General features: G+C 43.0%; 1 protein-coding gene across 1 annotated transcript in view; it reads right to left on the bottom strand.

The window, feature by feature from the left end:
* Positions 1 to 15,665, bottom strand: part of LOC144797896 (vomeronasal type-2 receptor 1-like) — a 151,502-nt gene that overhangs the window by 76,399 nt on the left and 59,438 nt on the right. Inside the window, exons 3-5 of the mRNA XM_078668698.1 lie at positions 5,774 to 5,845; positions 5,465 to 5,632; positions 3,443 to 3,734 (exon numbers count right to left, since the gene is read on the bottom strand). Coding sequence (XP_078524824.1) covers positions 3,443 to 3,734; positions 5,465 to 5,632; positions 5,774 to 5,845 — 532 coding nt within the window. The remainder of the gene's footprint in view (positions 1 to 3,442; positions 3,735 to 5,464; positions 5,633 to 5,773; positions 5,846 to 15,665) is intronic.

Genomic DNA, 15,665 nt, shown 5'->3' with positions numbered 1-15,665 from the left:
AAAATTTACAATATTTTTGCTAAAACATTTGGCCCATATGACGCCTCCCAAGATGGGGGAAAATCATTCCTATATTTACACATAGGGTTTTCTAAACAACTTATCCCACTGGTAACAAAAAAAAAAAAACCTGGTGGAGTTAGTAACTCTCAGATGGTAGGGAAATCCTGGTACAATAAGGAATGTCATAGTGCAAAGGCCAACCTAGTCTATACAATAAAAACAACAATATGTTGCTAGTCAAAGAGGCCAAGACAAAATATAGAATTATCCAAAAGAAGGCGAAAGCATCTTGGGATGAGGAGATCTCGTCCAGCATGTTAACTGCAGCCAAAAACAATGATCAAATGTTGTTTTGGAAAATAGTGGCCAAAGGAAATGAAAAAGAAAAAGGATCCAGGGAAGTCTTCCTTGATGAGACCACCTGGATCGATCATTTTACTAAGCTATATGATGCTCCTGCGGAGGATCAGGCTCTGCCTGAGGCTACCAAATTGTTGATTCCAAGTGAGGATAAATTAGATTTTGAACTACAGGAAACCGAACTAGCTATTAATTCGGTCAAAAAAGGGAAGCCCCCCGGTCTAGACAAAATTCCAGGAGATTTATATAAATATGAGACTAGTATCTGGAGCCCCTATATTAACTGCTTATGCAATGCTGTAGCTTCGGGTGCAGATCTTCCGAAGGCATGGAGGGGAGCAGAAACCATTACAATTTTTAAAAAGGGCGATAGGAATGATCCTGCAAACTATCGCCCCATTAGTTTAATTGATATTTTAGAGAAAATTCACGCAAGGCATATTTCAAATTGTATAAACATTTGGATGGAGGAAAAAATGGTGCTTACAAAGTTTCAAGCAGGGTTTAGAAGCAAAATAAGCACTATTGATCAGGTCCTAAGGTTTTCCTTGCCTGTGCTGGAAATACGTCACTTTAAAGAAAGGGACACTTGTATGTAGCCTTTGTAGATCTCTGGGCTGCGTTTGATTTAATTCCACGTAAACTGTTATGGGAGACACTTAGACACTTAGGGCTACCAGACAACCTTTAGAGCAGATTATAAAGCTACATGAAAACAACTATGCAAAGGTTAGGTGGGGTCCAGGAGGGGAGCTGATAAGACAAATACCGATAAAGAGGGGGGTACGACAAGGATGTGTGCTGGCCCACACATTGTTCTCCTTGTTCGTCAACGATATTCCATCCTTTATGGAGGATTGTATTAATGATTCTCCAAAACTGGGGGGCGAAAGGGTCCCAGCCCTCCTTTTCGCCGACGACACTATACTTATATCCCAAACACCCAGGGGTCTACAGAATCTACTTAACACATTTGAGACATATTGCAGCAAAAAGGGCCTTGAGATAAAGGCTAAGAAGACAAAATATATGGCTATAAACCCCCACAAAAGCTTCAAGGAAAATCTGACTCTAAATGGCCACAAAATTGAACATGTACAGAATTATAGCTATCTGGGTGTTTCCTTGGATTCTAACTTACTATGGAAAACGCAGATAGAAAAAAGCAAAGTAATATTCACACAAAACATGTTACCTATGAGGAAAAGACATGAAAATAGTCTAAACAAAGCAGTTACGCCAGCTTTGGAGATTTTTAAGTTTAAACCGCAATCAGCTGCATTATATGGAGCTGAATTATGAGGACCCATGTGCAAAAACTCCTTTGAACCTGATGAAAACAAATTTTTTAGAGCTTTGTTAAGATTACCGGCCAGCACACTATTAGTACCACTTATTTTAGGTCTTAATTTGAAACGTACTGACCACCACGCAACTTTGCAACCCTTGATGTTCTGGGTTAGACTTTGGTCGACCCACGAGCTGTGAAATTACAAGGATGGTCTGAAAGAAATAATGGACCTGGACTGTTGTAATAAAGTTTCATGGTTTAAAAATGTTAGATCTTGGCTAAAATCGGTATAGTACATTTCTGGGATGATCCTTCTTCATTATCCTTAATCTCGAAGAAAATTTTAAAATTATCATTCTGGGCACACTTAAATCAAAATGTGTTGAATGGAAGAGTGTATGGATTGTTAACGAATTATTTCCTTACGTTTAAAGATACGGCATATTATGAATGTTTCTTAGATGAGGTACATCCACCATTAGCTAAGACACTTTACATGAAATATAGATATGGTATCTTGTGGACAAATGTAAGTGTAGCAGGGTGGAATAATAATAATTGTAACAATCAATGTACTCTATGCCAAGGTGAAACCAAGGAAGACGAACTCCATATCTTGTTCTTTTGCCCGGCCTATGTGGCACCTAGAAAAAGATGGATCAGACCTCTCTGCCTAAACATAGGCGTAAGATCACATAAAGAGGCAGGAAGGATTTTAAAAACTGATACCAGTCAGGTGATTGTTTTTGGCATCAGCAGATTTTTGTTAGCCCCAACATTTATAAGAGCTAAAATGGGTTTAAAACTCTAGTAAAATGTCCTTGTCTTAGAAATCATAAGCTGCTCCATGTTATATGGTTTTAATGAATTGTTAGCATGCTTGTAAAACTGACTCCAATCATTATTTAATGTTGAATTGTTGTGGTTTTATTGGTAAATGTATATACTTTTATCTGTACATATGCCTTTTCATATACTATTTAAAGAAATTGTATAAGAAATGTTATATGAAATGATAATCGCTCACAAAACTGTCTTCCGGAACCTCTGTTCACTGTAACTTACCTCACTTGCTATTTCCAATCATGCTAATATGCTTAATGTCTTAAGTTTTAATGTACATGTATGTGTTTTTGATGTATCTTTAATGGTACTAAATATACCGAACTTAAGATTTTTTAATTGAATTGACTTTATGATGATGTTGTTGATGACTAATGAAATATAAAAAAGATAATTTCTGTAACGGCTTCAGCAATCCAGTAGGACACTCCCACTCCTCCTAGAGGCTAATTGGCAAAGACTTTGAATGCCTACACTTTGTGCAAAGAGGTGAGGTGACCTCATTCAGACAAGAAGTCTTTCAGAACACTGCAAATGCCTATAGAGAGGGTGAGTAGATGATATAATTGATGGTACAAGCTTACGGATCAAGATTCTTGAATCACACAATCCCCTTTTTCATAGCAGTTGGGACTTGTTTACTCAATAAGTACCTTCTCTAGGGCTATTGTTATGCCATTATGAATGCCCAGTTAAAGTGATGCATTAGTACTGCAAAGGGAATGACTGATTGGCCATTAATCAGTTTTCCCCAGTGTTGTATCACATCAAATTACGCACTTTAAAACATTTGTGCAGGGGAAATATCAGGGCCTGTGCAAAGTTAGAACTCTAATTGAAGCACCTTTTTTGTACTTATATTGGGGTTACCATGGCATTTTGAATGAGCCAGATCTCTCTTTACATATCCTGGATTGACAGTAAAGTCGGATCACCATGTCTCACCTGAGGGAATCTATAGAGTCCGAGGATTCGTGCCAAGAGGATTGAACGTGTTGATGTAGAGTCGCCTATGATGGCAGCAGGTGAGTGGTTTCCCCAGCACTCATAGTTCAGTAAGGGCCTTTGTTGTCCTGAGAGTATCCAGAGCATGCCCTCCAGAGCTCTCTGAAGCATCCTGCAAGAATCATAGATCTGGAAACCCAGAGTGACGTTGGGTAAGAGGTTTGGGTTTCTGTTGACCTCTTCAATAGCGAACACCATGGCCTGCAGCCATTGGTAGTTATCAAACACAAACCTGCAACACAAATTGGACATTCTTTGTTATATCTGTTCCCAAAAATGTAATTTCCAGTCATATTTGTCAGCTCTAATATGGAATGGTTGTGACTGTCATTGTTAATAACAGACAGAGTGCAGGGATGAAAGGTCCTGCAACCCCACACAAAATATAACAACAATGCCCTGGTCCACCCCTAAATCACTTGCTGCTATTGCATGTCTTAGTTAACAGACAGAGCTACAATGACTCATATGCAACCACACACACTTGCTTCATGATTCAGATGCACACATGACATAGTTACACACAGTCAAACATCCACACCACAAACACAGCTACATTCACAGTCACACACCATGCTTAGCCATCCACCACTACACAGCAGCACATCCTTCACACATACACAAAGGGACCACATATCACCATCTGCACACATGCTGTCAGAACTGCACAGCCCACACACTTCACAAGTATATACACTCATTCACTCCTACATGCACACATAATCAATACACTCTTGCCCACAAATGCACACCTATTATACCACATACACACTTAAAGCTGAATCGCCCCACACAATTTAATCACACAGCACAAAACCCACAAACTCCACACATACTTAACCATACACAACCCAACAGACACACACCTTTACCTTTACAACTCATACTAAAGCACACATACACACACCTTTGTTACAAAGACCTGCCCCCAAGGAAAAGACACAAAGAGAACTTGACTAATACACTTACATTCATGTGCTATTCTACCTAATTTAAATCACTGTCTCCACCCCTGCTCCTGATTACACATAGTTCTGCATTTGCATCCAAATAAAGGTGTGCAGCATTCGCTGCAGGTGAAAGCTGTAATCCCCAAAACAAACTAATCAGGATCATTAGACATCACCTCATATGAAACATGTCTGCATGCACCATCAGTGTATGTCAATTCTGCCTTTTAGGACCCTGTACTATTCTATTGCTGGAGGCACAAATAGGTCTACTACCTTATTGCTGCCCTATATCAGCCACTGCTGATCCAATACAGAGACAAGCACACTCAGACCCAGATTTACTAAGGTCTTGCATTACCCGCTCATCACGGTCGTGCAAGTTGCTGCCTTGTGTTACTCTGCTCTGGGATGGCGTTCCATGGGTGAAGTGTGGGTCTTTCCATGCATACACCTATGGCTTTTGGTACATTCCCATATTTGCTAACAACAGTAAACCTGGGAATGCATCAACATTCCACACCTTCTCAGTGGAGGCATAACAAGGCGAAATATCTTCTTCCAACATGTGCTAAATTCTGCAGAATACTTAGAAAGAGGAAAAAGCCGTAGGAGATTTATTTGTGCAGGAAGGTATCCCTTCCTGCACAAAAACAATTCTGCCTGCAACGCAGGCACTTTTTCACTAAGGTACAAGGGTGCCTGCTTTAGCGCTTGGCAGCCACCAGTGCACCACCACAGAGAAAGAGCAGGAATGCTCCATAACTTAGTAAATATGACACTTTCCGGCCCTCTCCATTTAATGAAGTGAAGTTCCATACAGCAAGTTGCGTTGCTGCGTTGCGCTGTGTCAAATGTTAGTAAATCTGCCCCATAGATTCCAGTGTCCCTCTGTCTTCACCACTGCTAATTCAACTATGTCTCCCAGAGACTGCTCTCCCACGTCTTGACTGCAATGACATTGGTGCCCAAGTATAAAAGGTTGTCATTGTAGGATGCCATGGTTTCTTACGTCTGGCATGTGATTGGTGCAGGCTTGGAAGTGAATGTGATGCTCTGATACACTCTGGCGTCATGGACAGGAAAGATCCCACCAATCAGAACAGTGCCATCTTGCGAAAAGCCACTCGCTCCATCCCTCTGTAGCTGGCATCTGGTCTCTGGTCTCTGGGCGACCAAACTGGGTAACAGGCAGCACACCAGGTACACAAGTGCTCTCTGGTAAAGTATACATTTGAGGAAGCACCTCAGGAGGATCCTCCCAGTAGTCACGAAGACGGTCCGGTCCATGTCACCTATGCACAGGACACGCCGGGCTCACTTCTCTTTAACCATGTCTCTGGGTTCATGTTTGGTGTGACCCCTCACCACTGGTAAGGCGATGGGTGCACAGCTGAAGTGAAGAACAAGAAGAGACAAAGTAAATAATGCTGCCTTTGAATACCATAACAAACAATCAGGGTCTGAGTCACAATTGTGTGACCTCCTGCTGGCATTCAAGTGGACATCTCCACATGCAAACGTAAACTACTGAGTCATAGAATGCGGACTTTGTGCAGAGGTGCACTGATTCTAGTCGAAAAGTCTTAAAGGGGAAGGGATCTAAAATTAGTGGGTACATATGAGGGGGACCCCAAAAATATTTTCAAATATGAAAGAATAGCAAAGTGTACCTTTTCACTAACTCTAACCTTGTAAAATTGTCTGTAGGGGAACAATACGCCTATATACAATGTATGGCAATAAACGAAGAAACCGTAGATTTTAGTTTTTTTAACATACTGTTTGTTTGAGAACACAAACATTTCCTAAATCTAACACACAATCAAATATATTATTGCACTCTTAAATGTACGACATTCTTTGCAAATCAGTCCCTTAATTATCAATGCTAAAAACTAAGACTCTGATCTCAACTAATCCCTCTTTCCCTTACTCTCACCTGATGACTTCACATCCTATGCTTGGGCAGGAGCTTCAGAGGTAATTCAGCCGACTCTTAAATGTAGTTATTTGTTTTGTGTTTTATATAACGCCACATCGTCTTGTTGGCCACTTCAGAGCACTAGAAAGAAGCAAACACACAACATAAATAAAGATATTTTTTTTAACAAAGGTAGGCGGTCATTTAAATCTCTGTAATCAGTTTAGGTTGCCGCAGAAGCCCCTTTGCCTGCCAATGGCAGATTGAAGTGATTCCGCTGACATAAATCAAGGCATAGCGGCTCAATCATTTCGCTTTTCAGAAACATCTTCCAAATAAGCATTGGCAAAGCCATTAGGTCTCGTCTATGCAGGAGCTATTGGCTTTGCCAATGCCTTTTTGTCATATTATACAGCAGTGTGGCTGCTGTGCAGCATTGTTAAAAGTTTTTAAAAAGTGCTGTGACACGATCATCACTGGCCGTGACGGTAGCATAGCGTTTTTTTTTTTTCCTTTAGGTGAGTGGGGGTGGACAAGAAGGACAACGAGAGAGGGTTGGGAGGGAAGGGGCAAGATGAACAACGGGAGGGAAGGTGGAAGGGAACTGGCAAAGAGTTGGTTAAAACATTTTTAGAAGCTTTTTGATGGCGGGTGAGGGAGGAAAAGCAAAACGGACAACAGAAGGGTATGTGGTAGCTTTCCACTCCACCAATCTCTAAATAACCGCCTATGGCCAGGATTCCGAGTTGCATGGATTTGGTGGGGCGTTACCATTAGCATGCGGTGGGATTTGAAGGAAAATCACTAAGGGGCATATTATCAAGAACAGCGTTAAAAATTATCTCCGGTTTAGCGGCAGAAAACTGCAGCTAAAGCAGCGATAATGGGCTTGATAATATGCCCTTGAGAATTACAATAGAGGTCCATGGTTAGCCAACGCACTTTACAAATCATCAATACAATACAATACAATACAATACAATGTTCTTGTGTGAATTCTCAAGGGCATATTATCAAGCCCATTGTCGCCGCTTTAGCGGCAGTTTTCTGCCGCTAAACCGGCTATAATTTTAGCGCCGTCCTTGATAATATGCCCCTAAGGGTTCCATGTAAATTTAATTATAAGTTTGTCATTAAATGGGAATAATTTAGTAATAAAACGCGAAATCATCTGCCAATCATTTTCCTGTGTCTGGCTAAAATTTGCCTTCACAGATCAACCCGGGAGCCCTTAGAAACCAGTACATCGCGGCGTTTAACGTCCCATTAAACTTGGCTATTTCTAATTAAGGTGACGGCAAAACATAGACCTGCTTATAGGCTCTCTAGAGGAGACATTAGATCCATTCTGATCCTGCCAGATGTTCTGTCTACATAAATTGGCTGCGGTAGAGCTGATCGGCCGAGCTGGCGGTGCCATTAACACCAAATCAAACTGAAACAGGTCATCTTCCATTATCAGGAGGACATTTTAAATAACAGACATAATTCTGAAACAGCTGTTGAAAGTATTGAGCGTATCTTCCACTTTTGGGTAAAACACTCTTGCTAACACACCCAAAGAGTTCAATTAATGCAAGGCATATAAAAATAGAAAAGGTTGTTGAGTGCAGTGGTGATGTCATATCATGTAAATGTAGTCGAGCTTATATAGCGCACAGCTACCCGCAGTGGGTTTCCCGGCACTTGCTTAGGGAACCCGTCCTGGTATTCCCCTGTGAGATATCAGGGTATCCACAAGGTGAAAGTCAGGCATCCCGCCGCGAGGGGCCGTTGTGGAGATTAAGCAAGCTATTGCCCAGAGTCGCAGAGTGTGAACCCGAGAGTCGTAGAGGCACCGGGGCGAGAATTATCGAGTCCGTGGAATTTTTAGCCTAAGACCCGCCGAGGCGGGGAATTGAACCCTGGTCCAGGACCGATCTCTGCTTCCGGGTCTGCTGCCTCTAACCCCTGAGCCACACTTCTCCACATGATTGCTTGCATCACTTTGACCCAGGGTCGGACTGGCCTATAGGGCCATCCGGCAGTGCCCGAAAGGCTGGTCTGTCAGGTCAGTGTGTGGGCCATTTTTTATCAGTTTGTGTTCCTGTTTTATGGCAAGATGGGCTGGTTTTTCTGTTGATTTCCCCTTCATTGCCTCATGCAATGCCTGCAGCAAACACATCTGGACGCAGTCTCTCAGAAGCAGTTTTGGAATTAAACAAAAATTGCTCTGGGAACCTATGAATTGGGGGTCAAGGTGTGGGAGATTAAAGGGGTGGAGTCAAAATGAATGGAGGGTGAAAAGCAGTCAGTCAATTTATACATTTATTTATGAAACCATCTGCTGCAACAAAATTACAATAAGGACATAGGTGACAGTACATCTATTCTAGTTTACTTAATTGGTCACAAAAGGATGTATTTTAAAATATCCTACTGGGTTATGACGCCTGTTGCAGAGATCTTTGTATACCCAGCAAGTCTGAGTAGATTAAAATGGCAGTAACATAACTCTGATGGTCAATGCAGTTCTTGGAGAGTTCAGAGTTTTACCCAGTCACAGTTTTGACTCATAAAGTAGCAAAGAGGGTTAATGCGACTGCTGAAAGGCACATCGTGTAACATGCAGAGCTCAGATTTGTATGTTATAGTGATAGGTATTTGGCACTGAGATCTTTTTCTTACTTCAGTTTCTTGAGTTGCAATCCTTGTAACATAGCACACTGATTTGTTTACAGGCATGAAGGAGCTGAATGCAAACTGTAAGTCATGGGTTTAGATACTTAATACTTTTTTTCAGTCTGTTTTTACTCTAAGATTGGAATTAAGGGTTCTTATGGGAAGTCATAGATTATGTTTTAGTATAGACAACCACCATTCGGTGCTATATTTTATATCCTGACTCTGTGTTTCTTTCAACCGTTTACTCACAGCAATGGGACCTGCAAGCACCGGGATACCCTATCGGGTGATTAGCCACACTTTATAAATCCTGACTGATTGATTGGTTGAACATATAATGTCTACAAGCATAGACAATATGTGATTCCTACACCTTAGAACCCTCTTTGTCATAGGATACATTTCCTGGACATTTATTTACTCACGTGTATGATTAATTGTGCGTCTGTGTGAGATGTAAATGTAGTGCATTTATACAGCGCCCCGAATCACCCCCGAAGGGATCTCTCAGGCGCTGTGCACATGCCACTGTGGAACCCTTCCTGGTCTTTCCCTGTGAAGTGTCCACTCCTGGACACTCCCAGGGTGAAGCCAGGCATCCTAGCGCTGTTGGGGCCGTTGTGGAGATTAAGCAAGCTATTGCCCAGAGTTGCAGAGTGGGACCCATGATTAGAATAGGCACCGAGGCGAGAATTATCAGGTCCGAGAAAATTGAGCCCAAGAACCGCCGAGGCAGGAATTGAACCCTGGTCCGGGCCAGACCTCTGCATCAGGCTCTGCCGCTCTAACCATTGAGCCACACTTCTCAATGGTAAAGCACTCTTGAGCCATACACTGGGATAAGTAGCACTATAAAATAATTAATTTAAAAATAGATGTTACTATTTAATTGCTCATACACACAGATTAATCTTGCATTCTTACAGTGTCTGCACATCTCTTACATAAGGAGTGGAACAGGCAAAAAGCTGCTTCTAGTGCATAGTTTCTCTAAAGTACTTGTGAACTGATAAGATGTGTGCCTTTGTTTCCTTGGCAGCTAGGCATTAGCATTGGCTCCAGTTCGCTCGTAGCCAAGAGGACAAGAGGACAGTTAACAAAAGAATAGCTGATGGCCTCTGAAATCAGGCCTTTGTTTTAGCTTTGATTGGAAGTAAAAATAAGAAACCCCCATCAATGCCTGCAGGTTTCTGCTCTGAACAGAATGCAGGCAATGTGCAGGTGCTGCTGAAGTATGTACCGGTGTCCGAAAATGGCACCAAGACAAATTCAGCCTCTTTCACAGGGGATCTAGCCCAAAAACAGCTGCTGGAACCTGGTTCCCAGCAGGTAACCCCTACCTTCCAGCACTGTTCATAAGCCTGCAAAAAACCCATAGAGTGCATCTATTCTTTGCACGCTCAAACTGGTCAGATTGGAAAATGGGGGCCGCTTTTTAGAAACCTGGGTCGCCAATGGGGGCCGCTTTAATGTTGCTTTCCAGGCCTATGTTTTTGTACCAGACTGACCCTGCTTTGACCTCACTGCTGAATATCCAGACAGCTTGATTCCCCAAGTTAAGGCAGCTAACAAAGCAACTGTTTAGCTAGCCACTGGCACTGCAGCTCGAAAACAGAGACGAGTCATTGCTGTCCTCTGGCAACAACCAACCAGCATCAAGGTCTGCCTCGGGATGGATGCGAGCGCTTCGCCAAAGGTTTCTGGGTGCTTTCCTGCACAAGTACTTGATAACCTTATAATGAGAGACACGTTCCAAAAAGTGTGCAATAGTGAGCAGGGGCAAAGGACAACCCCAGGAGGCTCTTTTGAAAAGCTGTAGGAGGCAAAATAAGATAATATTGATAACCTCCTTTGGAAAGAATTGAAATGTTTATTGAAACATCGCACAGGGATTTGATCAATGCCCTTCAGTTTATGAGTACTGTGGCAACAATGTCTCTACGGCGGAGGAGGGGGGCTTTACTTATTAGTACTGCTACTTAAAGACACATATACTCAAAACATCGTAGCATATGTTATCAGGACCATCACATACACGTGTTCATCTCTTTTTGGACACCAGTTGCACGTGCAATGGAAACACTCTTTTTGTCCTCACCTAGGATGGGTCAGATGCTGCCCCGATGTCCCTGGATACTCCCTGGTGTTCCTCGGTGTTACTGCGGTGCTCCAGGTCAACGCTTGGGGTGTGTCGCTCATGCAACAGCTCACACCACAGTCTGGGGCTTGAAGAATAGACCACTTGCCATGGTCCTTTACTGTGGGTGGATCACAGCAGCCTGAATGGTGAGTCAAAGTGAGTGGGAAAGGAAAATCACAACTTTATCTTACATCTTCAGAGCCGCCACCTCCCTCCCAGGAAGGGCTGGTTCACCTCTTCAAGGGATGTGGGCTGTACCAGCAGGGGAGGACCTCACTGCTTTTACTAGACCTAGAGCCCTTTCATCCTGTCTGAGTCTGAAGATCTTTGAATCCACAACCATACAATGCGGCCTATTTACAATGAAATGGGGAAGCAGCACGGCTCTACAAAGAATTTAGCTGCGCCGTGCTGCGTAGTTTCAAAAATGCAGGGATGCAAAGTATTTACAAAAAATACGGAACACCCCTCTGTTTTCCTGCACGCCAGCACAAAAAAAAGCTGCCTAGCACCAGCACAGGCACCCTTGCGTCATGCTGCAAGGGTGCCTGCATTGCTGTGATGATTGTGTTTGTGCAGGAGGAGACACCTTCCTGCACAAAAACAAGCATTAATGGCGTTTTCGTCCTTCACACAGAAAGAGCAAAAAACGAGGAGAAATACTAGTATTTCACCTTGTTGCGCCACTCTAACACCTCCTTTTCAAAGGTGGTAGTTGTTGGAGCTGCCTCAGATTTACAGATCCTTGTAATTTTGGGGCAGCGTCAAAAAGCAATGGGTGTTGCATGGGAACGCCGAGAGCAACAACCACCATTGTACGCCCCCTTGCCCCAGAAAACTGCGGCGAGTTTGGCCATATTTACAAGGCGGGGTTAAGCCACGCAAAGTGGCTTAGCGCCGCCTTGCAAATATGAAGCAGGGCATTGCACCACTGGAGCATCGGAAAAAGTGGCACTCTAGTGGTGCACTGCCCTTGTAAATATGCCCCAATGTCTTCTGCTTCTGGGACCTCCACTACGGCTCTTCCTTCTGCATGTGTCAATTGATTCTGGAATTTCCAATTTCACCTCTATGATGTGACACAATGGCTCCAGGTCTTTCCCATGCCTGCTCTATACCGGTACCCATGTGGGTACAGCACATGCTAATGGCTGTTTCCCAAGAATGTCTCAGTTGATCCAGGACACTCCGGTGTTTGCCATACATGAGCGCCCCTGCAGAACCAGGACAATGTAATGCATGTCTCCCCAGAATATATCAGTAGTTCTAGCACACCAGAAATTCATCCTCTCTAGAATATATCAGTGGATCTAGCCGACTCTAGCTTTTAGTTCCTCAGACCAGTGTCTACTGTGCTCCTTTCAGGGTGGGAGCTAGGGGAGTTTAAGTGTTGTAACTGCGTCTGTGGATTCCTGTACCTAGCGCTAGGACACCTCACTGAGGTAGCTATACGCTTTATAAAATGTGTTAATATATCATAAGAGCCCTTGAGGAGCCTCCATGCTTCACTTGTTTCTCTGGATTATTTCAGTGGATCCGGCACACACTGAACGCCCCCTTCTCTAGATTATTTTAGTGGCCCCAGCACTTTAGAATATCAACTTCTCTTTCTACCCTCCTCCTTTTCTTATTTTCTACCCTCCTCCTTTTCTTATTTAATCTTCAATAAAAATCAAACTTAAAAAAAAGAATATCAACTTCTCTAGAATATCCAAGTGGATCTAGTGAGCTCTAACTTCTGCTTCCTTAGTGGATCGACGGCCCTTCAGTGTCTGCTCAGGTGCCCCTGGGGATCTGACATGCATTTGCTTCTCTGTACTATCTCATCATATCCCAACCCTCCATACCTCCTTTGGCTCTAACACCCTTTGACAACCCCTCCTTATGTTATCCACGAGAAGTAAGCATCGTACCATGTATCCTTTGTATCCGTTGTCCGGTGCATCCAGTCCACCCTCGGGTGGCTCAGCTGGATTCAGGGCACTCTGGCAGCCTCTCCCAGGGGCTTCCGGGGTGAAGCTCTGAATGTTGTGCCCCTCTGCTCACGGCGTGCGTGGGTGAGCTGGGCGCCGCCTGTGACTGCACCAGCAGCTCTGGGTTGGCATCTTTTATAAGCCCCGGAGTACCTGCTGCCAGGGCTGAGTAATTGCTCCAGGTCCCCAGTAAGGGATGTTCATTACCCACTGCGATCCTTACTAGCAGTAATTACACCTGCTATCAGAGAGTCGTGGCTTCAGTCGACGCCTCCCGAGGCTGCTCTCTGTGTAACACGCATTTTTGTCCATATAACAAAAATAGCAACTTTGTTAATCAAATACCAATTATTGAATGATTTATTTGTTATCTGATGGAATGTAGAAATTGGAAGGCATAGGTTGGCTTCAGGAAGCTCTTAGATCAGGCTTCTGGGTGACAAGGATGCTGAGCAGGAACTTGTTTAAGAGATGATGTTTGAATTAGGACAAAGACACCGATGCTGTGGGGAAGCAAACACATTCTTAAGTGGGCCATCCTGAGTGGGAGAAACTGTCCCTTTACCCTGTTCAGCATTTCTAACAATCACCAACAATAAGCGTTTTGGAATTTTGCTTTGTCTGATGACGTCTGTTTGGGCTTTGAGACACACTGTGACATCATTTTTTGGATGGCCTTTTGAAAGGATTCACAGTGGGTCTCAAACCCCAAACAGCCGTCATCAAACAAAACAACATTCTAGAACGCCCATTGTTGGCGATTGGTAGAAATGCAGAACTGGAAAAGGAGAACTGTGGGGCATATTACCAACCAATAGAGATAATTTTTGTCTCTAACTTGTTTAGAGACAAAAATTATCGCCGCAAATCGGCGATTTGTATCGCAGATAAACCTTGCTATTAGCAAGGTTTATCGCAAATGCGATAAAAAACGGCCGCAATGCATGAATATCGCTGAAAAGTCAGCGATATTCATGCATTATCGAGCAAATGCTCTTAGCCATGTTATCCACCTCCCATTGGTTAACATGGCTAAGAACTGCTCAGGGCAGGTGTTAGCTTTTGGAGATATTCGCGCTTAGCGCGAATATCTCCAAAAGTTGGTAATAGGAGATAGCGATGTTAGCGACTGTTTTCAGTTGCTAACATCTTGGCACGCCCACTTTGCATGTCATTAGTGATAAATATCACTGACATGCAAAGCGGGGCCCAAGATGGTCACTATCTCCTATTAGCTGTCGCTAACTGGTGTTAGCGACAGCTTGGTAATTGGGAGATAATTTTATCTCCGCTTTCTTGGCTTTTAAAGCCAAAAAAGCGGAGCTAAAGCCCCTTGATAATATGCCCCTGTGTTTTTAAAGCAGCAGCCATGCCGCCTCACATCTTATTAAGGATTAGACATGTATATTGTCACTGGATTTGTTAGTGCAGATGGACTTCGAGCACTTTCTGTAGGTGTAATGTAAGACTCGCTGAATTAAACATTTCCAACATGAAGTTTTGTGAAGCCTATAAACTTTGCACTTTGTGAAAACTACAGTGTTTGTTCAACTTCACAAAACTTCGTCTGCAGATGAACATTAACAGAAAAGGCACTTTGAAAGAATGTTATGCCAAAGTATTTCTGTCAGATAATTTAATTTGCATATTTACAGTTTATTTTGTGAGGGTTTTTTTGGGAAAAACCTGCGTTTGAATGATTTTTCCCCAGAGAATGCCATATCCTGGAGCTGCCATAAATCAGCCCCAGTCCAGAGATTTGAAAACGATCTCAGATTTGGTAGGAACATATTTCACCAATTGTTTGCAGCAACTGGCTTCTATAGTAGTGAACATTAACAACAGAGTCGTGCCTTATCAGAGAAAAATACAAGCGCAGCTCAGTACAAACAACATGAGCTAGAATGTACAATTAACAGTATGATGAATCTTCAAAACATGCATTTAAAACCAAACCATTTTATCAACCTGGATTAGAGGGAGGAGATAGCTTGGGAAACTTAAATTGGCAAATGTGTATCTAGAAGAGACCACCTTTGCTATGGACTCCTGACATGCACATCAGTGTCTAATCCTAGCCCACGCCTCAGTGTTTACCTCTGCCTTTAGCTCTGATTGTCAACTGCCTCATGAACATCTGAAAAAATGGCAATTGTTCTGGTTCAGTGATTTATGAGGAAGGCTCCCATTTTTCAGTTTTAACTGATTTTTACAGACAAGAAAACAATGTTTTGGCATCAAGTATGCAAGCTATCCCATTGACCTTTTACCCGTGATGGGAAACGGGCAAGTTAGTCAAATACATACAGTAAATAACTACATTTACTTCACCTGTTTTAATTCGCCTTCTCCTCTCCCCTGTCGCCAACCTGTTCCTGGGTTTAAGAAAAAAGGTCAAAAACAGTTAGTGGACCCGCCACGGTTCCTCTCCGTGCAAGGGTACAGGGGGACCCCTTCGGGTCCTCAGTCGTTGTCTTCATCTGATCGGTCCAGTGCTGCGTAGTCGTGCAGG

The sequence above is a fragment of the Lissotriton helveticus genome, chromosome 12 (genome assembly GCF_964261635.1).
Source record: "Lissotriton helveticus chromosome 12, aLisHel1.1, whole genome shotgun sequence".
In the NCBI taxonomy this organism is placed as follows: domain Eukaryota; kingdom Metazoa; phylum Chordata; class Amphibia; order Caudata; family Salamandridae; genus Lissotriton; species Lissotriton helveticus.
This window is presented reverse-complemented; position numbering and strand designations above follow the sequence as displayed.